Below are 25,375 nucleotides of genomic sequence, written 5' to 3'. Positions count from 1 at the left end.
ATCATACCTGGCTGTGACTAAAACTCCCTCAGATCTTTAACCCAAGTGTATAAACTGCTCCAAGATGTGGCCTTGAAGCAATGCCACGGAAGGCAAGGAACAGGACTGGGTCATGTTTCCTGCCCTATTTACAGGCAGTGTTGTTTTTCCGTTTTGCATAAAAACAAAGTGTTCCAGCAAGATCGTTTCCAACACTGTGGATGAATGTTTAAAGAAAACCAGAAGGGCACTATCTAACACTTGAAAAATGCTGACCACGATCTATGTGATTCCTCTATGAACATTTTTCCTCCTCATGCAAGTGTCCAAATGCTGCAATAATGTAGAGTTGTATTTTAAAAGGTATTGAATCAAGAATCTCTGTTAGTGATAAAGATTCAATGAAATGGGATTTTCAGAAGCAAAGGGGACACTTTACCTATTTCCTTTTTACTTGCCAAAATGAGGCAAATGTTCTCCAGCCTTTCCTAAAGTTGTGTTGCTGCCCAGCCCTATTTTCCCTGGGTAGAGCTGTCCAATTTAAACAAAAAACTTACCTCCAGAGTGTCTGGGAGAATAAGCAGGGCAGAAAAGCCCCACAACAAACCCAGCTTCAGCTGGCAAATCACTCCATGGGAACCATGCAGGCAGCTCAGAGGTGCCCAGGTGTTGTACACAGCTCCTGGACAGTCAGGGACTGACACCACTGAACTAAAGGCTTCCATGGAAAGAGAAAGGGCATCCCACTACTAAATGAAACAAATCTTTTATTCATGAGCATTCTCATTTTAAATTCACAAATTATGAAAGGAAGGCAAATCAGAAGAGACTGCCAGAGCATCTTTTAAATGATAAAGGTATAAATTTTCTTTCTGAACATTTCTAATTTAAGAAAGAAAAAGGTTGCATAGGCTTTCTACAGGTGTGCACAAAAAAAAAAAAAAAAAAGTGAAGTACATGGAAGTTTTTACATTACAATTCAGTGTACATCGGCTACTTGAAAAGGAAAGTATTTACTTGCAATTCCAAGACAGCTACTGGAATGACCTACAGAATAAGGCTTATGAATATTTACTTTTCAGTCCTGTAAAATATACTGAACACATACTATCAGAAAAATAAAATGACACTTGTGAATCTTGCTCTGGAATCTCACTGATGGGATCTTTTCTGAAAGGACTTTTACGTTTGTGTCTCCAAAGTTACTTCGGGAAAGAAGCAGTGGTAATGGCATCAGGGGATTCTTCATAGCATCAGAACGGAACTAAACATTGATCAGAGCACAAGTGGAATGTCCTCAGCATGCAGAAACAACCAACCATGCAGACAGAGAAATCTTCAATAAATTACAAGCAGAAAATTATTCAAATTTCTCCTTAAAAGAACAGCTACAGCATCTCTGTAGCCTCGACAGTCACACCATCCCAGCTGAAAGAGATCTACTCCTTCAGGGGCCCAGGCCTGCATGCCTGACACACAGAGGTTTGCAATGGCTATTTAGTGAGTATGTGTCTTGTTCTTTGGTGTGTGAAAGAGTTCTGGGAGGACGTTCCATGTGTTTAAGCCAGCTTTTTCGATTGTTCTTTGTGATGATACTACAAACTGTAGGGAATACTTTTAGGTACTTATCAGACTAACCTCTAGAACAAGAGTGGGTCCGTTATAAAGTGAATTCTTGCAGATGATAAAGTACACGTGTTTCTGATGATACTTGGTAGCAGTTCAGTGATTACTACAACAGCATCATTTTGGTTTTGTTACAGAAAACTATTACATCAACTATTCCTAAAAAATAAGATTTTTTTTTTTTCCTCTTAAAAAAAAAAGTGTCAGTTACAAAACCAAGCTCATACAATCCACTTTTTTTAAAAAATAGGATTTAAATCATTTAGAACATGAATCTTTCTAATGTGCAAAAAAAAAAAAAAGACAAGAAGACTAATGATTAATTTAGGATGAAAAAGTAGCCACACCTTCATTAAATAGAGATCTGAAGTTCAAATCCAAAGGAACAACTAATGGAATGCTTCCTTGTGCACACACCTCCTCTGCTCAGCCTTCCGAGCTGCTCAAGAGATTTTAGCATCTACCAAAAAAACAAAATGCAGGACGCACGAGGACAGATGTGAGCAGTGCTTTGACCTAGATATCTTCATGTAGTATCTATAAAGCATAAGTCAGTGTATTAACAAAGCAGACAAAAGGCACAAAATTACTCAGCTCTACAGACAGGCATCCATGCTACTGTGTGTTAGAAATGCAGTGGTTTCTTTACGGGTCACTGTGGAAAGAAGCACTGAGCACATTTTACATGTGCCTTTTGCTGCCACCTCTCTCAAAAACATCTTCATTTTCAGCAAATATAAACTAAAAAGCAACAAAGCCTTAACACACTTCTAGAATCCACTTTGTCAGTATCACAATGGGTACCTTACAAAGCAAGATCAAGCTACAGGATTTTTTAATTTTTGGTTTTACTCTACAAAACAAATTGTATCCCATTTAATTTGTTTCATTCAAAAAGTTATTGTTTTAGTGGAATAATTTACTAAATCGTTACTTTTACATCAGAAAATCATACATCTGGGAAGGCTAGTTACATCATCTCTGCTCATCCAAAAGTTTTATCGGAAGCAATCCCATTTAGTGGAACATGTAAGCCAGAAGTGTTGGCATGACAGCAGCCAGAGAACATTACGCAGCAAGATCAAAGTTACCAGAGCAGCTGGCTCAGGGGTGGTGACCAGAGACCGACTGAACAGCTGGAGCATGAACAGACAAAGCAGCAAGGACACAACGGGTTAGTGTGAAGAACAGTGTTCTGGAGAAGGTATTGCTACTTCTTACAGGGTGGCAGGAAATTCACACTCATCAGTGACAGGAAACATGCCCTGAACTCAGCAACCCAGAGCGAGCACAGCTAGTGGATCATTCTTATGTCAAAGTGAGTTACTCGGTGACTGTTCAGACAGAACAACTGCCATTAAGAGACACGTCACGTTTTAAGTGCAAAACATTTTTGGCAAAAGTGAAAAATAGAAAAACCTTAACCAGTACTAATAAAAAAGTATTTTCTTAAATACTAGCACAGGGCCTGATCCTGCAAGCACACAACTTCAGGGAACCCCAGCCGAGTCCAGCTGGAGCTCTGTGCCCTAACACTTTAAGGAAAAGGTCTTTGAGTTGCTATTGGTGTTGGTACTGTTTACATGGAGTGTAAATAACACACAGAACACATGCACACCGTGTGTACTTAGGGACTTGTGCCTGTGTCTGTGGATCTGTACACACAAAATGGCTCCTGAATAAACTCGAGCTCGTGGTTGTTTTGAGATGCATCATTCACAGTACATAGCTTCATGTGGGGATCTTCTGGGATCAGGACCTATCCAAGGACATCCTGAAGTTACGTACTGTTATCATTTTAATGCCTTTCAGGTAAAGTTATGAGGCAACTGCTCTCTCCTGTCAATGGGTCTTCCAGAGAGGATTCACATACAGCCAACCATCGCCCTGCAAGAAAATTAAGCAGAGGTTACAAACAAGATTTATAAATATCGGATCTGTGTATGTCCACACAAAAGCTAAAATAAGACCAAGCAAGAAGGCATCCCTGTCACCTGAAAATTCTGTGTTTAATGAATTGACAAGTGATGTGAGTGGGAGGGGAAAAATTACAAGGGGGAAGAGAAGCAGTGGGAAGATGCAAGAGATCCTGGTTTAAATAGCTGCACATACTGGCTAACATAACAATAACCTCAGTCAGTCTCATTTCCCCTCCACCTTTCCTCCAAGAAAGGGCAAAGATGAACTTGGTAAAATCTGTTTCCTTTCACACAGATGAAACTCAAGACTGTGTTTAGGATGACAATGCTTACTTACATTGGACAAATCTCCCTAGATTGTGCTCATTTTAGTATGCTAAGATTAACAGGGGATGTGAGAATGCAGCATTTGAAAAGGGCTGGATTTTACAGAAAAACACATCGCTTTATGTGCCTAACATTAGATACCAAAAATCCAGATCAAAATCAATCTAACTGAAGGAAAGTGAACAACACAGACATGGAAAAATCCACTGCTCTCATTCGAGAGCCAGACTCTGTCAAAAAGAATTTAAGCAATCAGTGGTACATAACAACACTGGCCCATGACAAAATCCACAGACATTCACTCATCCCTGTGCAGGAACTTGCTAAAAGGGTCTCTAAACCAAGAGACTCCGAGTACCTCTTTGGCAAAGTATTTGGGTTTCCAGGGAGTTGTGAGTGCCGTGCGCTGCCTCTCCTCTGCTCGCTGTCTCTCTTCCAGGTGGTGCTTGTGCTCCGTGGCAGCATCGATGTTCCCCTCCTTCAGAGAGTTGGTGACATGCTGCCACAGGTGCCTGGCCAGGGAGAAGCACAAGGGAGAGTGAGAACAGCTCTGCCACAGCCCAGTGCTGCTGGACACCACTCTGGTGAGCAGCAGGCTGAGGCCACGCCATCCATGCTGGTTTTCCAAGTCCCACAGCTTGGGAATTATCACTCTCCTAGGATATTCATCAAGTTTGTGGACCAAATTTTCAGATTCACTCAGCTCCCAGTGTTTTGCCATGCAATCTGACTCTTTACCACCTGAGTTTTCTTCTCAAAGCAGGTGGATTTATTTTTACCATTTCCAGTTCACATTCCTTACTGATGTTCCCCCACCCCCCAAATGACAGGCATTTAATTCTGCATTTTTTTGCAGTTAAATTTTTGAATTAAAGGAAGTGTCAGCCAAAACCCAAGAGTGCACTGAATTGGGACTCTGACTGGTCCAATGAGGTCACTAACAGAAGAACTGATTCTTGGGAGCCCCTCTAGGTCTGTGCTCTGTATTCCCAGTTACAATAATTACCAGTACAGAGCTAAATATGTTTCTCACACAGCTGACCACACTCAGATGCAATGCCTCATATCAGCCTGGCAGAAACTTTGCCCAGAACAGCACTGAGAAAAATCCTCACAGAATGGTTTGGGTTGGAAGAGACCTTAAAAGATCCTCCCTGCCATGGGTAGGAACACCTCCCACTAACCCAGGTTGCTCAGAGCCCCATCCAACCCGGCCTTGAACACTGCCAGGGATGAGGCATCCACAGCTTCTGGGCACCCTGTTCCAGTGCCTCCCCACCCTCACAGTAAAGAATTTCTTCCTAATATCTAATCCAAAGTGCTCTCTATCTGAAATCAACCACAGCTTTCACATATGTCCAGGGGTGTTTAAATGACTTTGTGTTTACAATCTGATAAACTGCAGATCCTGCAGAGGCACTGGATGGATGCAATTTGCTTACTAGTATCTAAAAAATACAATAAATACACTGAAGAGCTACTAGTTTCCTTATTTACTACAATCTTTATGTTCCACAGTACACGAGAAAAATGAGTTTGTGGATAAGCGAGCAGTCTAGAAAGCAGACAAATTATATCTGACCCTGCACAATGACTCAAGACACCCTTGTAAAATAAAAAGACATTTACAGATAATAAAATGTCGTTTAACTCATATTTTTAAGTCCTCCAATAAAATGTTCCTAAATTCAATTAAAGTATTGATTTTTCTGAAGATAAGCATCAACAGTTATTGACAGTGAATACAGAACGTGTTTTTTTCTAATGTACATAGTCAGAGTTAGGCACATGATGTAGGTGCTGAGAGCCTCAAAACTACCTGTACGTGTGTCTTTATATCTCCCACTGCCTCACATTTTACATACTTTTACACAAATATATATTCTAAAATATATAAACCATGAAATACCTGTTTAAATTATAGGCATTATATATATATATATATATATATATGCCAGTTTGAATTACTTGCAACAAATTGACTCATTTGCCTACCATGTTGCAATCACTCCAAAAAGCAGGTGAAAACACTACATTACCATTTTCCAGATGCTCATTAGAACACATACAGGCATTTTCCCTATCTACAAAATTTATGTACTCGTCACTACAGTGTAATTTATACTCCAAGGAACCAATACACAGCTCTATGTGCCCAGATTTCTGTGCTGTAGGAAGTGAGGCATTTTTGAACCACAGCACTAAGAACTGCAGTTGGCTTCCATGCTCTGTTACCACCCAAGGTTCAGAAGGAGAGTACTGCAAGGCCTGTGCCCTTACCTCGATTCCAGCGGCCCTTGGTTTGCTATGGGCCTGATCTTTTTCCTGATAACAGGCAGTTTGGTGGTGTCAATCACTTTGGTGTCTCCGTTGCTGTAAGTGAATTCCAGGGTCCCATTCCATTCTCCCTGTGCCTTGCACACAATGGTGTTCGTTGGATTGTGCTTCACTTCGGCTGTAACCCTGATTCAAGGGGCAAGGAAAAAAAGACCACAGAAATAACTGGTACCATTTATTATCAGTACATGAAAGCACTACCTTGCTAAGGGTACAAGCAGCTTTCTACCTCTACAAATCAATTATTCAAGCAAAGTAGTGATGCTGTCTCCAAAAAAGGCCAGACTCATCCCAGGAAAGCTCTTCTAACACAGCAATAGCTTTGGGATGACATTCTAGTGAAGTACAGCAGTAAGCCAACTTAAAACTCTGATACTCCAACCCAGAGCCAAATGGTGACCTCAGCAGCCTGAAAAACAATCCCTGACATTCATGTGACATTTTCAATACATGACACTTTCACACCTGAACATAGTGCTGTCAGAGACCCATGTCAAAGACTCGGGCTATCTTTGTTTTCTTCTTTAGCTCCGCAAGTTCACTTCTCAGCTGCTGAGAGGCAATGACTAAAGCCACCTCAGCAGTCAAAGAACTGAGTGAGCAAAACAGGCAGGTAGGACTAGAAAACCAAAATGCAGAGAGAAGTTTTGTGTGTATCTATGAGCATGCACAAGTGTGCTTTAGAAAGTAATCTGTAAACTCAATTAAGTTTTTTAATTACTAAAGTAATGCAGCACAATTTCACCAAATTTCCACTCACCCTGATGACACCAATTTTTAATCTACAACTTTTAGAGAAAAACCCTGTCAAAACAGCCCCATGTGGACATGTGCCTGAACACAACATTGAAATGGGAAGAATAGTTACACCATCTGAAAACAGAGGTAACCATGCAAAAACACAGTCTCCTCTGAACAAGAAAGGGGTCTGATGTTAATGACTGGGACATCAACTTGATCACGGAAGCAAGACAGGAGGCTGTCTTGCACAGGACCTCTTTGCGCCCTTAGTGAAGGGGAACCAAAGAAGGTAAATAACATTTCCACCATCTGGAATTTCAGTGCAGAGTTGGGAGTTCCCAGTAGGGAGCTACTGCTATGGGCAGTGAAACTTTTGCTTCTCTCCTCTTTTTGGGAGCTCCACCTGGAACACCAGTTCATCTACAAGACTCACACAGAAGCAGCAGCTGGTATAGCAGAAATATTGCCTTTCCCACATGCATTTTTCTGATCCTGCACTTAACAGCAACTTCTACAAGAAACAAAGGCTGGAGAGATACACTCACTTTATTTTAATGAGAAAAATACATCCAATTCAGTTAAACAACATAATATGTATTGCTACAATAAACTGCCCTAAAGCTTTAAGTCATCTCCAGCACTAATTGGAAAAGAACTTCAGCTATCTGTCTATAAAATACTGCAACAGAAGAACTGAACAGATGCCCAAGAGTCTTTCCCCTGAAATCCAGCAGCAGGCAAACAAGATTAAGACAGTAATTCCCATACCTGTGGACCTTCCCTCCATAGAAGGGCTTGGTGTGGAACGTGACTGTGGCAGAATAGCCTGTTCTGGCACAATTGATGTTGACTTTCCCTCCAAGCTCCACCCACGGGATGGTAAGGATTGAGCGAGCGTAGGCACTGGGCAGGGTGAAGACATACTCTTCCTCGTGTTCCAGCAAGTGAAGAACACCTACACAGGAAGAGGTGAAAGTGAGGTAATAAAAGGTTCACTGATAAGACCTGATGGTCACTGACCAATTACCACCATCAAAATGCACATCCACAGAGAGCACAACGTGCAGCTCTCCTTGAAGGAGGGCACTGTCTGCTAAGCAAGAAACTCTGCTCTCTGGAACAAGTTTCTTCCAACAAGCATTTTCAAAAGCACCCAATTTGACTGTGTACCCTGGGCTCCTGCATGGTACCAAACAACTTTTCAGAAAATCTGACTGGATTCCTTACTTTGTATTACTGTTAAAAGCTGGAAAATCATAAAATGTCCCTGCAAAAACCCATACTGAAAATTCAGATGCTCCCTCAGTGTCATATCATAATCTCCCTCCAGAAAAAATATGGGCATGGCCAAAGGACTCTTCACTTCTCCACTCAGTTAGAAACAGCCACATCCTCCACTAATTTCCTCTTGATGCCTTAGTTGGTTAGGAGTGAAAAGCTCTGAGTCTCCATGGGTACAACTAGGAAACACAGCATCTAGAAATCTCCCATTAAATTTGCTCCTTAATTTCCAAATACCTCGTTTCTCACACAGGCTTTGAAAAAATCTTGCATCATCAAAGAGGGGCCAGCAGGGCCACTGCTCTACTACCACCGAGTCCAATGTCTCTACCAGGCAGAAAAAACTACTGGTAATTCCATCTCATCCTGTAAAGGTTTCTCCACCCTCAGCAGTATGAGGCTGTAACTAAAAACAACACACAACAGCAGCAGTTTTTCAACATTACTTGGAAGTTGCACAAAGAAAGTAGCTTTCCTGATCAAACCTTTGCAGCTTCCCCTGGGGCTACAGATACAACTCTATCCCCATAAAAACTGTAGTTTGGTCTTCAGGATAACAGGACATAAGACCAGGAAAAGAGCACCATAAACCTTGCACGCAGAATTAGATCATGCCAAATGTCTGCAGTGTATTTTTTATCAGAGTTTTACAGTCTTTTGTGTCCCATTTACTAACTGCCTAAAGGCAAAAATGACAGCTTTGAAAATATTTTTTCACAACAGGGACTGAAAATAACCCATCACAGGAAGCACTCAGAACCCAGAAATATTTGAAAAAAAAAAAAAAGCAGGAAAGTTATTTTGACATAGTAATAGTATCTGTTTAGAAACAAGATGAGCTTGAGCCCATTTGCCGTCACCCTGGGGCAGGCAGGGGAAGAACACACTGTTAGTGGTATTGATTAATCTATCTGTTTAAGGGAATAATAACACTACTTTTTCAAAGTGATCTCAGATTTAATGATGAAAAAGCATTAAATAGAAACACAACACTACTGCTGCCAATATGAAAATATGCCTTTAATGCTGCATGAAAACACAAAAACACACTCAAAATTTAAAAGCACAGAGCTATAACAGAACCATGATCTTGAACACTGGTTCAAGCTAAGAAAACTAAATGCAGGCACAGGAAGCTCTGCAATTTGACACGTCTGTCTTCTGAAACTATTTCACAGGAAAACATTTGCAAACCAGAACAGCTTCATGCAGTTGCTCTCAGAACTTCTGCAACCTCAGCCTGCCAGCAGTGACACAGCCAGCATCTCCACTCCAGCAAGTCTGACACAAGGAGCTGGGAGTGCAAAAGCACACAGAAAAGTCATGTCTTTAAAAGGACCTTTAACCATTTCATCTTGGCAAGTTACAAGTTCCCCGTGTCATGTGCTGAACCCTCACCAGCAGGGAAAGGCCAGGAGGACACAACTGGAACACACACACACACGTTTTGCCTCAAGCTTCCTCAGCTCCACACCTGCAGAGAAGTCCAAGCTGAACACACTGCAGGAATTTTTTTTTCTCATCCTGGACATGCAGCCAGGAAGAACTTTTACTCAAAAAACGACTCTGGTTATCAAACTCATTAAATGGATGCTATAATAGCATTAAGTTAATAAAGAACAATTGTAGAATCATAGAACGACCTATGTTGGAAGGGACCTTAAAGATCAGCAAGTTCCAACCCCTCTGCCATGGGCAGGGACACCTTCCACTAGACCAGGCTGCTCAGAGCTCTATCCAGCCCGGCCTTGAACATTGCCGGGGATGGGGCATCCACAATTTCTGTGGGCAACCCGTTCCAGTGCCACACCACCCCCACAGTAAAGACTTTTTTACTAATACCTAACCTAAACCTACTCTCTTTCATTTTAAAGCCATTTCCCCTTTTTCTGTCACTACATGCCCTTGTAAAAAGTCTCTCTCCATCTGCCATCCTCCTCTGACCATCCCTGTATGTGCACCCTTTTCCTGTTGGGTGAGTATAGGTTTGCTTTTGTCCCCCAATGGGATCAATAGCTTTTTTCTCCCTACTTGAGTGGGAGGGACTTGGAGCTGCAATGCTGCCAAGCACATTTAAAATGGAGAGCAAACAGCAGCAGTGACCTTCAATGTAAATATTTAACCACCACAGCAGGTTAGATATTAAAAACTGAACCTGGCTCTCTTGGCAGTATTTTTAGCACTTGGTAGAATATTTTCTGAATTCCTTAAACACCTGAATAAATACATTTTTTAATGAAATGCTATCTCACTCGAAGCATGACTCCAGCTCCATAATTATAGTCTAAAAGAGATTAAAGGGCAGATCTGAAATACCCACAACTTGGTAATACTTTTAGTATTAACCTGTTCTACATTCCATCGTTTGCAGAGCCCACATACAAAACCTCATTTAAGTGAAGCACCACAAACACCGTGGCTGCACCACCACATCTCAACAGAGACCTGTGCTTCTTTAGGGGAGAGGAAGTCAAAAATTACACTGAGATTCAACATTTGTAACAGGTACCCCAATTTGAACTAACACCCTACCCTGCCAAGTGTCAATCTTGAGAAATTAAAAAACAATTAACTGAAAGCTAACAGTTACTTTACAATGTGTAATTTTAACATCTGCTTGAAAGTATCATTACATTGCAACTGATCTTTAAAAACAACTGCTGGAAAACACGCAGGCCATTTTTCTTCCCTTGCTTCCCTACTGTAAGGGATGATCCATATTTAGTTTGAAAATGGCTATAAGTAAATACCCATGAAAAGTTGTAGAATATTTTCCCATTTTAGTTTTTTCCTCTCACATCAAAGCATTCTTTCAAAAACTCCCAATTCCTTTAAAAAAAAAAAATCTAAAGTATTTATAGGCAACAATTACATATGGAAGAATGCACCAGACCAGTACTCCGGGAGGAACAGTGGATTTAGTAATCTAGTTTATTAGAAAAAAAGCTACACAGAAGGGTGAATTTTTTATAAACAAGTTCAAAATATTGAAATTCCTCCTTGAAATGTCCTCAACACCATTTACTCCTCCTTTTTACTACAGCAATGTATTCAGAGTCACACCCCATCCATGACTCCTCAGCCTGCATTAAAGGAAGCGACGGTCCTGGCATATCATTTTCCCAGTTTGACTCTTACGTGTCCCTCACTGATGCTGCAGCTTTGTGAATTGATTTCCCAGTAATACATATTGACAAAAAACCCCAGAGGAGGCTCTGGATCAATAAGCTGCAGGAGAGACATGTGGGATTTAATGCTTCCCACTGCCTGCATGGAGATCAATCTGAACAGCAAATGGCACATGGGACACACGGGGCCTAGGGCAGTTTCCTTGTTTAAGAAGCTCTTCACCCTGTCTGTGTTACTCCTAACACAGACAGAGGAGTAAGTTATGTGTGGGATGAGCCCCACACAGGTGTTGTGCATCACCAACTGCCCAGATCCCCACAGGAAAACAGGAGATGCCAGAACCGGGCTCTTAATATCTCAAACCTTCCAGCCAGCTGTGTTGCACTGCTCATTTTTCAAAGACTGGAGCCATTTGCTAAATTAAGTAATGAGTGCCATGCTACAGGAAAACTGTTCTAAAAACACTGGGCTAAAAAATATTAACACAAAAATGAGTACTTAGGGAAATATTTAGGTAGCTCTAATTGCATGGAGCAATCAAGCTTTGGGACTGGTAAATTGAAAAGTCACTAATTTCTCAGTACTAGAAATTATAGACCTGTGTACCTGTACATCTGTTAATACCTACACATACATGTATTCTAACAGAAGGAAAAAAAAAAGAGAGGACAAAAACATTCATTGCTTTCTTTTAAACTTACCCTAGAAAGAGCACTGAACCTTTTACCCACCTATCAAATCCCTTCAAGTTGATTTTCAATTTAGAAAAATAATTTTTGGAAGCCTACACCTCACTACTTTTTAAAACATTTAAAATAGCAGAAGTGAAAACACCAGACATAACTAGCCACTTGACAATACAGAGCAATCCATTTAAATGTACTTTATGCTCTCTACAAAATTAACCCATAAATCAAAGATGACACTTTCTGTTAGATTTTGCTGCTCTGGACCAAAATCCAAGAGCAGAAAAGGAACAGGCACAGCTGACACTGAGGTGTCCTCACCACAGCATCCTTACCCTATAACCAGTATCCATTTGAAGATTCTATGGACCACATAAAAAAACATTAAATATTTACACTGGCTTTCCCATCCTTTGCAAATTTAAATCTTAATGTGATCCTATTCATTACATCCTCATTTCCCCCCTCACTCTTTCATTAGTACATAATTAACATTTACCAGAATTAGGGGCTGCATATGAAACATAAGTTCTTTTATGCAAAATACTCTTTTCTGTTCAGGGTGGCTTTCTCAAGAGGAAACTCAGTGCTGACTATTCTGAAGAATGGGGGTTTCGTTATACAGCAAAGAAAAAGTTGCAGCATTTCATCAGCAAGCCAGATTTAGACCCCTCATAACCAGAGATAAAGAAAGGCTAGCACATAAAACAGCTCCTCACATGGATTCCCAGCAGTGCTCTCCCATTTGTTCTGCATCTCTGCAACTGATTCTTACTTGGAATCAACAAACAAAAACCACCAACAGAAAAAAAAAAATCTTAGTCACTTTGAGGTGCAACATACACAAAAAGTTACACCACTGAGATACTGAGCTGTACCCTTTGTGTGCCAAGACCATACCATCCTTAAATCCCCTAATTCTTTAAATTCCTTTATAAGCCTTTGTACTTCCATGACATTCTACGTCAGCTTCTAATAAAAAGCAACAAGCTCTATATATCTTAGGACTTTCTATAAAAATATGATTCAAAGCCCCCACAGACACATTACCATTACCATATTCCTTACACACCATAGCTCCAAAAATTCAGTACTACTTTATTTCTGCAAATAGCCAACTGCAGTAGAAAAAGCTTCACTGAACTGTTGGAAGGACACACACAGAATTGCTCAGTAGAGAGCCATGTTTCAAAATGCACCACAGCTGCTTGTATTCAACATTAGGCCACAATGAAGTTTCTGGTCATCATCACAGAATCATCACAGAATGGCCTGTGTTGGAAGGGACCTTAAAAATCATCTTGTTCCAAACCCTCTGCTGTGGGCAGGGACACTTTTCACTACACCAGGTTGCTCAGAGCCCCATCCGACCTGGCCTTGAAAACTTCCAGGGATGGGGCATCGGCAGCTTCTCTGGGCAACCAGGTCAAACAGAGCTGTTCTGATGTATCTGACTAGAACAAGATGGTCACTCACTGCCACTAAATTATCAAAATCATTAATTACAGTTCTCTGATGCTCTGTTTGGAAGGATTCTTCTTCCCTCTTGTATATTGATTAGTACTGATTTAATCTGTAGTATAATGAAACTAATATTGAACCAACACCACGATTATTTAACACAAGTCTCCAAATGGACACAGGTATATCAGAGGTATCAAGGAAACTGTCTTTCAAGTAACATGATGCCACACTTAAACTCCTTACTGATCTTACAAAAAGTCAAAGGCCTCCACATGTATGTAATTTAACTGCAGCAACAGGCAAGAAAGGACTGAATGCTCATAGTAAGGGGAAATTTAGAAAAAAAAAAAAAACGAGAAAGCGACAAGACAAAATCCCAACAACAGCACGTGATTACTCTGGTCATGCAATGCACAGTAGCAAAAAAACCCCACAACAATCAAAACCCAGAGATTTTGATGATCTATGAGATGTTACTTTGTCCCTCATCAAAAGCAGGATCAGTGATACTTCATTCCCAAGAAACTCACTTTTAACAGTTTAAAATAAGATTATACAACCTTACTAGCCAACCTTGCTGTGTGAAAGTTTCTCCAAGGAGCTAACTTTAGTTTCTACCTACCTAAAGCAGCTTCAAATGCCTTCTGACTAACAGCTCCTTTCCACAGCCTAACTCACTAACTTTGCCAGACTAACTCACCCCCTATGAAATGTTGCAACTCCAAAATGTCCCTAAACACAAGGAAAAAATCCCCAAATTGTATTTCACACTAAAAAATTATTAGGCCCTGCATTACTAGGCATGTAAATACAGACTTAGGTTTCCCACACTTAGTCCATCCGCTCCTTTTTTTCAGTTCAGCAATCAATTCCCTGGTACTCACGCTCATCTCAATCTACTACAGAATTTATACTTCTGCAGCACGTAAGAAAGAAGCATCTGCAGTAGATTCTAATTTTTCCACAGTTTGACAAATCCACACACCATCTTAATCAGGAAGACTTCCCTGGACCTAAAATAAATAAACAAAGAAATTAAAGAAAGTGCAGTTTCAAGTGGAGGAACTGCACTGCAAAGCCAGCATTTTAAACTGAGGCTGTCAGGCTTAGGCTGGCTGTTTTCAGATGATGGAAAAGCCTCAGTGGTACAACTTCTTGCTGCCATTGCCAGTCCTCAACATGCAACAGAAATGCTTGGGCTGCACTGGAATGTCTCCATCACTTCCCAGAAATGCTGTCACCATGAAGGTACCTGCTTTTGCTCTGCTTACATGAACAAAAAGATGAATAGTAACTATGAATTGGTGAACCCAGACCTCCTCCCAGGACGCGCATCATAAGGACAGCAGCAAACCTTGGAATAAAAGAGTTTGCGACTGCAGATGTTCCCCAAAGCCTGCCTCCCCTCCTGGGGTATCTTCAGGAGCACGAAAAAAAGAAAGAGTATAGGGAAGAACTTATTCTCACAAGCACACATTAAACAATCCTTGGGGTGAGTAAGCAGTTAATTCTTAGACCCTTTCTCTCTCAAAACCAGGACACATCAGGACTTTGAAGTCTTAAATAATCCCCACAGTAGACACCCCCAATCCCAGGGAACTGTGTGCGCTAGCAGCAAAAGAAAGAAATTTCCCTACTCCTACATAATCATAAGTGACTTTGTGTTTCATTTTATTTCCATTAAATACTTCCCTTCACTGAGCAAAAGAGTACTAGAAATTAACATGTACCAGAAAAATGCAGAATGTTAAGCCAATGACTCAGGCTGGCAGTAGTACAGGCAGGAGACAGACAGAAAGACCAATTTCCCTTCTGACACTCCCTTCCCAACTTCCTCAACTCTGTATTCAAAGCAAAACACCTAAGTCATAGGAAGAAGGAAACAGACGTGCTAAGATAGACTTTATCACAAGGACATCAAAACCAGCAGTAAGGAGGTTTCATATCTCTTCTACTAAAAAGGGAATATGTTGCCATCAGAGAAGGAGCTACTGTAGTCCTTTATGCTGGTCTTTAGTTTTAGATAGTGGAAATAGCAGAAGACACCTGTATTTTTTCACCATAATTATTCTGTTGTTATTAATAAGCAAAACCAAATCACTGCATTTCCCACTCCACTTTTTCACTACCTTAAATATCATAGTATTTAACATAATGGGGACAAAAAGAAGCAAGTTGTCCTCATACTTCTGAGACTACAGTCTAAAAACTAGTTAAGGCAAAACACTAAAATCCATACATAGGATGTTACCCTCAAATGGCCACAGGGAGTTAAATTGCTTTTTCTCACTGCATTAAGTGTCAGTGACAACACTGGTACAGGTGTGTTTATTAGTTCAGATAACCCATTAAGGATTTGTTATGATTCCCCATATTTCTGAACTCAAGTTGAGCCAATGACTTATCACAATACAGATTGCATATATATGATACATAAAACCAGGATTTATACCTCTATATGTGACTTTATAGAAAGCTTGTGAAAATACACTAAGTTTGCAAACACTATAGAAATCATATTTCTCTGCAGAAACTATGAAAAACAAATGTCAGGCTTATGTAAAAACGCAGTTTTCCTCATCGCTTTGTTCCAGTTGTGAACACCAAATCCCGTATTACTTTAAAAGTGAACAACACAAACAAAAATATTCTCACAGAATATACTATCATTTGTCATTTGTTATTGTAATTTAATTATATCTGAGGTCTGGCCATATATATATTAACAGACTCTCATCAATATAAGCACACATTTATACATGTAATGTGCATTTCACATTCTGTCTGCACAGCAAAAGGTTATACAAACCCTACAATTTTAATTCCAAACTTCACAAAAGCAAACAGTCATAAGGTTCAAATGAAAGGTCAGAGGGAGAGCAAGCAGGGAAACATTTGGATTTCCACTGACACCCAGAAATATTAGCTCAAAAAAAGCAGAATAAAAGCACATTTCTTACCTTCACCTACCATAGAAACACCTATTGACATGCCCATGAACTTGCTTTTGGTCCATACGTGAGCGTTCACACACATTTTCTTCTCTTTGCACTCACAGTAAAAGCAAGATACTGGTGGGTGATGAGACACTTGTTCAGCTACAAACCTCAGCTTGTAGCACGTGGACTGGTCCTGGCCAAGCTCCTTGGCTGAGTCCTTAGAAACCGTGGAGGCACCGTTAGTTCTGAATGCTTTCACTTTATCTTTAGGCACATCCCAAGAGCAATGAAACGTTTCACCAATTATAGGGTTATAGGGCTTCTTGGCAACTGCTCCCTTTCGGCCTTCGTGAAAAGCTGTTAGATAATACTCCACAAAGCAGATAATTCTTTCCTCGGGAGTGGCTCCAGCTGCAATTGACAAAAACAGGTCTGGATGGGCCATGAAATTTGCATACATCTCCAGCAGGGATCTTTTCTCCAAAATAAATGTTGGAAGCACTACCTGTATGCAAAGCAGACAAAGGCAGATATGATTTCCCTGTGATCACACTATACGGGGGGGGGGGAGAGGGGGAGAGAACAGTTAGGACAGCTGTAATTCTGACCCTGCCAAATTTCCAGATAGCATATTTTTCTCCCATGCCACAACAATTTAATTTTCTTTGCAGTGTAAATAATGAGTGAAGGAAAAAGCAGTGGCCTTGATACCCATGCACGCTACTTCCTATGTCATTATGACTTTCAAGAGCAGCTCACAAAAGGATGGGCTGTTCCACTCACATGGAAATCCACCTTTTCCTCTCCTCTCAGTTAACAAACCAGCCATTGTTTTCCTTGTTTACAGGACACAAAAACATACTTTGATATAAACCAATCTACATCAAACATCAACAAACCAAACTAATCATAACCCTCCAAAATGGGAGTGGCACGCCCTCCCAAACCACTAGAAGATGAGTATTTTATATGAACATACATATCACCAACCTCTAAGTGGTGGAGAACGGAAGCGGGACATCTATCCCTTCTGTCAAACATCTGTGTTCCATATTTCACTCCTGGGCCCCTGACTACCCCTGTATGGTATACACGGATTAAATTCCTTCCAGCCTCTAACAAACCAACCCAAGGAGATCCAACCATAATCAAATCATAACCAAATCTCAGGTCTATTTCCAAGTATAAAACCATTCCAATGACCCTTCCCAAGAGGCTGTAGGCAAGAAAACACTCCCCATTTGCCCTAGAGTGTCATCCCTTGTCATGTCCCCCCCAACTCCCAAGTCAAATCCCATGCCATCCCTAAGATCTCCTGTCTCCCCCAAGCCCACGGCACATCCCCTCAGTTTTAGATGGTACCATGTTACTGTGGTGGGCCTCTGCATGGCTTTGCTTTATTTCACACAAGTTGAAATAAAAACTGCACAAACCATTACTTTCATATCCTGGGACTAGAGAGGCTCCTGTGGGCCCAGAATAAACCTGGGGCTGAGCATGAGGCAGTCTGCCCTGGAGGGAGCCAGCCCCAAGTGATTTGGATAGAGTCTCAAGTGCCTTCTCTAGCAGATGCTGCCGAAGTCACTCACTTCACAGTAACACTTTGTTAGAAGCTTCCAGTGAAACATCCTGAAGGGCACTGCAAGACAAACAAGGGCTACAGACCATAATTTCTTTCCCTTCTTTCTCCCTCATGCTCCTCTTTTGTACAGGACTGTCCCAGGGGAGCTCAAAGGTTGCTCTCGCACGACCAAAAGCAACTTCTGGCACACACAAATCTATCTTATGTGAATCCAAGTGGTTCAATGATGCCAGATGCAAACCAACAGCTGTCCTCTATTACAGCAATTCTTCTGCTTTCCTCTTTAATTCTTCATTGCATTTATTTTTTCCCTTTCCCAAAAGCAAGGGTTATTTACAGCAGGCAGGGAGCCACTATGTCACAAACACATTTGCTTTCGCCCTGCTGCCCCAGCTTGCTATTCTAACTGGGACCAAAGCACAGATCAGCCCTTTCGGGTCCTAGGGATAATGAAAAAGAAGCTGTCAAACTTTTATTAATCATTCAACCCTTCTCAAAGAGAACTTGTAAACATGAACAAGAATTCCAGTCACAGCAGCTCAAACAGAGCCTTTCCACAGCAAGTCACGGAACCTCCCTGCAAAAAGAGAGAACTGCTCTGTTTGGTAACTTATCTGCTTGTTTGCTCTCTCCTTCTGTATTTTATATTTACACACACATGTTCCTTTATAGGCTAATCATTTTTACAAGTTTAGATATAAATCAAGCAAAGCTCCATCTGTAATATTCCTCTGACTCTCCTCTCTAAGCCTTGAGGACTCCACATGGTTTCTGCTACCAACCTATTGAGGCCCTGAATGATGGAGGACCTTAATTTTACACAGTGTGTCAGATTATTGAGTGCTAAAGGCAGCCTACAGTCCTTATGGAGGTGTAACAGTGATGGGCTGAGAAGACTGGTTTTCAAAAGTGAAATCAAAAATTTTGGAAGGCAAAGTGGAAAGCCAGTAAATTTTCTTATTGTTAGCTCTTTAAATAATTCCATCTTACTTGCAGCATTCTCATTGTGACCAAATATTCATTATCCAATACAATCTTTAAAAAAATGCAATTCAGCAGTTGAGATCCTCAACTCAGGATCTCATTTTCATATAAATTGTACACTAAAAGATCAGGTTATCAGAGGGGAAAGTGACAGCAGAACATATTCAAAAATCTCTCATAACTTGCCTAGAAATACCAGCAGTGCCTATCGTGAGTTCACTGCAGAGACTTGAAAGGGCAAACTCATTTGAATAAACAGCACTCTGCATCTCGTTATGTCCAAGTGCCTGCCTCTAAAGACAGTGACTTTTATTAGCACAAATAGAGGAGAAGAAAACTGCAGACCATACTTCAGATGATGCAGATTTTATGGTACAACACTGAGACTGCCGTGGTTTCATCCCACTGATGTGGTCATAGAGCCTTGGTATCTCCTCCTAGATGTGTGCTTTGCTTACAGCTTCACCAACACTGCCACTAAAGGAGATGTGATGAGTCACTGGACTCTTATTATTGAGTTTCAAGAATCAATTTAAATTCTGAATAAGGCCTGAACTCCAGTTCAAATGATCTTGATTTAAAAGCCCAACTAAGCTGGAAACTACACCCTTAATTGTGGCAGGAAAGGATCCATTCAGCAACTGAATTGTTTCCACACAAGGAAGCAGAACTATGAAATAAAAATACTTGAGTTTTAAAGCTTACACAACTGCAGTATTAAAAAATATGCCTACAAAACACTGCCTTTTACTAAATAATCTCATAGCCTCAAAGTTTCAATATGCAACACCACCACACACTAACACAGCTAAAAAAAAACCAACCAAAAAAAAAAAAAAAAACAAAAAAAAAAAAACCAAAAAAACCAAAAAAAATACAATCAATTTTTTTTTTTTAATTTGCCTTATCTTGATTTCTGCAGAAATAAGAAAAATAGAAATAAACAAATTTGGAAGTGTACAGCATTCTTCTTGCCAGCACTGGGCTGTCATGCACTTGTGCTAGCACTCTAGCTTTTAAAGGAATGAGGTTTTCAACTCTTCTGCAGCCAGACAGAACGAAGTGTCCAGAAAAATACACTTAGGACCTATGTTCTTTATACTGGCTTTGGACAGGACTATGAATATTTTTTTAATTGCATAAGGAGTCAAAACTGACTAATTATTTCCTCTGAGACAATGCCAGTGTGACAACCAATTGGACAAAAGAAACTGTCTAGAATAAATACCAAGTTGCTGGAATTTGAAGCAAAAGACCTCCTGACTGCATTCTAAAATGCTAGAATAATCTATTCTTATTCTTTCTCAGGCTTCAGATGAAAAGAAAGCAGTTTAAGGGGCATTCTTCCATTTTCGTGGAGGTTAAAAAGACAATACTGGTTCAAAACTTGATTATAACCTCCTAGGTTTGAATTCACTTAATTAGATCTGAATGCAACTGAGAAAAATGTGCACGACTCCTTAAGAACAGAGATCTTTATCCCCACTACTACGTACTGTGAGGAAAAACATGGGTGTCAGCACCATTCCCTACTTTTTTCAGAAATGCAACCAAGGTACCTCATGCTGAGATACCCTTCTCTCCAAGGTGTAAAAGCTTTCTTTTCACTGTCATCGGTGTCATTGTGGAAATAAAACAAGCTATTTTCATTCCACTTATATTTTTAAATTACAAGGTAAAAGTATATTGGCAAGCAAAGTAAAAACTTATGGCATCGTAAACACACCACAATGTTAATTTACAACAGGCTGACATTCTGCAGAATTACTGGCAGCCCTTTTACATAGAATGGCAACCCTTTATTTTTAGCACATATTAAAACTGTGTAAGGAAGGTGAGGGATTGCATGGGAGTGATCACCCATCTGTACAAACTGCTAGCATTAACTGCAATCCATTAAATGCCAATTGCCAGCAAAGGCTGTCAGTGGGTTTTGGCACCATTTTTCACTTTTTAAAAGTCTGAAGAACAAACAACTTAGAAATTTGGTTTTTTCTCCAGCAATTCTAGTTTTAAATGAGGTTGAAAGTCATATCCCAGCCTGAAGTATCAGTTCTGTACCACATTCTACTGCTGTGAACTGCTCCCCACCCAACTCTCTCTAGCAGCTGTTGAAGCCTATTTGGCCACCATAGAGTCTGCCCTGTTCTAGCAAATCCCCACACAGATTTGATACTTCACTGCAGGTATCCTCCTTCGCAATAATTTTACTCTCTAACTCCTCACTAAAAGGCACAGCAGTAGGACACATTCCAGAAGTGAAGCACCTCCACGACATTAAATGCGGCTATCTTCACTGTGGGAAACTGCTGTCAGCACAGCATGGCTGACGTAAGGAAAGGCCATGGCTAACATAAGGAAAAGATGCTGTTTCCTCTGATATGGAATGTGAAGGTAATGCTCATGCATCCAGAACCCAAAGCCACCAAGGGCTCAGAAAAAGCTGTTTGTTCATGTGAGTATCATGCAGCAATCCGTGGCTCATGGTTCAGGCACAGGAAAATGGAAACACGTAAAAACATCCTCTCATATCAGCAACTACTGTGCCACTTCCAGCAGAAGGTGATGAGCATCAAAGGTGCTCCAAAACCTGACTTTCAGAGGAATAATGAAAAATGGGAAGAAGTGCAGCCAACAAACCCAGATTTACCGTCACATGTCAATGGCCCTAAGGGCCTCATGTCAGTAAGCAAAGTTGATAAAAAAAGCAGCCAGCTGTCCTGTATTTTTATTTTTAATCCTCAAAATGGGCAGAAAAGTGATGTGCACATGTGGCATGTCTCATTAATACTTATCATATGTGTATTCATGCATCACACAGACTGCGGACAGATCTAACTGTGCCATATGCCTGTTTCTCTTCTCATTTCAACGTTTACCATTATCTTTAGAAACTGTGCTCTAAGAACACTACGTAAGAAACGGGACATCATGTATGTATTTACCTTCATATTTTTCTTGTACACTTCTCTTATTCACAGGAATTTCTCTTATTCACATTAACTGTGTGTCTCTAGGTTTTGCCTACTCCACCGTGACAAAAAGCTGACAGTGGAGATCAGGAAAGAAAAATCTTGTTCTTTTCCAAACACAAAATGTTTTGAAGACACAAGAACCATGGATAAGAAATCTTAGTCTAGTTTGAACATTATAGACTCAAACAGCCTTAGAAAACCAACATAGAAAAGAGGAAGAGTTAAGAAAAAGCAAGAATGTAAGAAAAACAGAACCAAAACTGAACTGTATATAACCCCAGACATACTAAAAAGTGTCAGGTATAAATTATTCAAAATGAAATGATGAAACTTTTGTTCTATTTAGAATAAAACATTAATTTCTGTGCAGCTACTCAGCAACAGAACACAGGATTGCTCAGTCTTAAAAATGTAATTATTTTAAAACTCTGTCAATTGTTCCAGAGGCAGCAGAAAAAACTATATTGAGAAAACCTTATTTTGTAAGAAAGTTACAGTTCTTGATTAATATGTAAGACCAAAAGAGAAGCAGATAAACTCCTCAGAATATCAAAATGCCCATGAGAACAACTTCCTGCAAAGCTACTTCATGTGGCAGAGAAATTCTCTGGTCCTCCCAAACTTTGTATTATTTGTGGAGAGTGTCAGAATGAGCTCTTATTTGTGAAAAGTGGATTACAGGGGTTTTATTTGGGGGATTTTTAACTAGAAAACCATTGCAGAAGGAAAGGATATTCCGTATATTAACAAAAATCTGCTTGATTATTTATTAAACCCCATGACAAGGTTTCTGGAATACAGACTATTCAAAAAGAAGCATTCCCTGTTTCCTTAACATCCACCTCATTTCCAAAACTCTATGGACTTATGGGAAAATTTCTCAGACACTGTAACTTCTTTGCTCATATCAGTTTGGATAAGCTTGTGACAATACTGGTTCTAGGACTGGAAGAATGCACAGGTTAAACTGGTGAGCTGCTCAACACAGACAAGAACTGATTCACTGAAGACTGTAATTTCTTTACCATCATGGGTTATTTTTTTGAAGCTGACATGCGATTAAACTGAATCCAATCCACAAAGCAGTAATGTGAACATGTATGTCCTTCATCCATACAATTGCCATTATTGTTCCTCACACCCCCAGAGCACCATGAGATACTTGTGGGTTACATACACAACATACGGTTACTTTGAAAGATTTGCAAAAAAATAAGCAAGAGTTTCAGAGGATTTTTCTTCTTTTTTCTTCCCCTCCCCCTCCATCTCTAAAATATCTAATGTGGTCACTTCACATGAAAGCCTGCCTAGCAAGAGACAGCAGTCCACAGCTCTCTGGGACCCCACTTCTATAAAGAGGAAAACTTCCCTGTCCACAGGGACAAAATGCACTCACAAGAACCAGCAATGCGCGCGCACACACACACACACACACACACACAGAGAAATATGAGAAGAAGAAACACTAATGAGCAAATATAAAAGAGATACAGTGTTCATACCCTGGTAAGGTCCATGCCAAGTTTGAGCTGAGAGATGAGATGGAGAATTACACTACGTTGATCATCCATGACTCCTAAATCCTCCTCTTCATTATCTTCAGTATCTGTCATTTCATCTTCAACTAGGATCAACTCAGAAGCTGAATGCTGAAATGAAAAGAAACGTCACCATCTGGACAAAAATATAAAGAACAGGAATTTTTCCCCCAGTGTATATGTTTAAAAATGGAGCTGTCTCAATGGAACTGAAGACAGCCTCTGTTAAAATCAAGAAAAGATACAAATTCAAAATAAATAAAAAATGCAGTGATGGGTTCATAAAGCATTTTGATCCTTTTCTCAGAATGAGAGTACTGAGTATGAGATGCTAATTTACACATTCTCTTCTCATATTTATATTGCAGTGATGCCTGATAAAACTCACAGCATATTTAAGTAGTAAGTCATCTTTTCATTAAATAGAAGTACACAGTTGAGAAGGAGTCTTCAAGTTTGCTCCACAAATCTCTCCAGCAAATATTCATGTCGTACATAGATGCTGCATGACCCGATTTCACACAATTTTTTTTCCTTTCTCTATCCAATTTCAAAGTCAGATAGTTTGGAAAGTCAAGATATTAACTAAAGAAGATAAAAAGACAACTATAATTAAAGAACACACCTCTGCAAAAAACCCAAAGACATTAGATTTTGGGAAATAGACCCAAGCCATAACTCTTTATGACTATTGCAACACTTCACCACCTCACAGCACAATGCCAGTGCTGCTGAGTTTCCAAAAATACAAGCTGAATATCAATAGACAGGCACCATGCCAGTCCCTTCAAGAGGAACTTTACAGCAAAAAGGATAATGACTTGTGATACTTTATTTTTCCTCAGGGTTTAGAGTGTATTACTAACAATAATCCAAACAGGTGGTAGTTACTTTGTTCAATCCATTGAAACTACTCTGCAAGCCTTCCAGATATGTATTCAAGTAAGCTTTTTGTACTTCAAGGGAAAAAAAATTGGGTTATGTAGATGAAAAATTACAGCCCAGCATGTCATTATTGCCCAAAGATTCCGTGCTGTAAATGAGACAACACTCCCTGCAAAAGTTAGCATGCTTTCATGTTAAATTGTATTTCTGCAGAAACAGCTAGTTCATTACATAAAACAAGAAATTCTTCATCTCACTGTGGAAGCCTACGCAACTGAAAAGTTTCACTAAAACCAGCTCATATCCAGAATTAGGTTTCAAAGGAGTATTTCTGCATGATCACATTAGAGACCCCTCAGGTGAACTGCAGAAAGGGGAGTTTCTTTGAAATTCAGTTACTACAGAGGTTTCCAAGGTTTGAATAAAGTACTTTCTCTTTTTTTCTTAAATTACATAGATGTTTAGGTCGCTATTCCTAAAAGAATAGCTATTTGGTGAAACCCAAGGACATCGGCAAGACACTTTACAGTTGCTTTATTTAGAAAGTAGAATATGTAGATTACATAAAACAGGATCTGGTGAGCTGTAACCTCAACAGCTTGGAGCTTTTCGAAAGGACAAAACCACACTTTCTTCTTCCCACTCCCTCAGAAAATAAAAGGAGAGAACGATAAGCCCTTTTCTCCTAAAATGCACAGCATTATTATCCAACCAACGCCTCACTGACAAGTTCAATTAACATAAACCCTGACAACCTCACACAAAATTATCAGTCGGGGAGGCATAAAGCACCGAAGCCCAGCTCAGTTGTACAGGCTACGATTCTTTGGAGGGAGCACAGAAAGAGCAGTATCAGAACTTACAGGAGATGCTTCCACAGGAGGCTTCCCTTTGATCCAGCTTGACCTCATTGAGAGCACTGAGCTACAGAATCTGCTGCTTCTGTTACTGCCATGAACCGAGCTTGCGGCAAACAAGCTCCA

At 40.1% G+C, this 25,375-nt stretch overlaps 1 protein-coding gene across 2 annotated transcripts in view; it reads right to left on the bottom strand.

The window, feature by feature from the left end:
* Window positions 1-729: 729 nt before the first annotated feature.
* Window positions 730-25,375, bottom strand: part of OSBPL10 (oxysterol binding protein like 10) — an 82,946-nt gene continuing 58,300 nt past the window's right edge. For both annotated transcript variants that reach the window (XM_017732076.1, XM_017732077.1), the window contains exons 6-11: window positions 23,472-23,618; window positions 16,450-16,933; window positions 7,698-7,884; window positions 6,132-6,314; window positions 4,210-4,363; window positions 730-3,492 (exon numbers count right to left, since the gene is read on the bottom strand). In XM_017732076.1, coding sequence (XP_017587565.1) covers window positions 3,448-3,492; window positions 4,210-4,363; window positions 6,132-6,314; window positions 7,698-7,884; window positions 16,450-16,933; window positions 23,472-23,618 — 1,200 coding nt within the window. In that variant the 3' untranslated portion in view covers window positions 730-3,447. The remainder of the gene's footprint in view (window positions 3,493-4,209; window positions 4,364-6,131; window positions 6,315-7,697; window positions 7,885-16,449; window positions 16,934-23,471; window positions 23,619-25,375) is intronic.

Source organism: Corvus brachyrhynchos, unplaced genomic scaffold (genome assembly GCF_000691975.1).
Source record: "Corvus brachyrhynchos isolate BGI_N302 unplaced genomic scaffold, ASM69197v1 scaffold53, whole genome shotgun sequence".
Taxonomy (NCBI): Eukaryota; Metazoa; Chordata; class Aves; order Passeriformes; family Corvidae; genus Corvus; species Corvus brachyrhynchos.
This window is presented reverse-complemented; position numbering and strand designations above follow the sequence as displayed.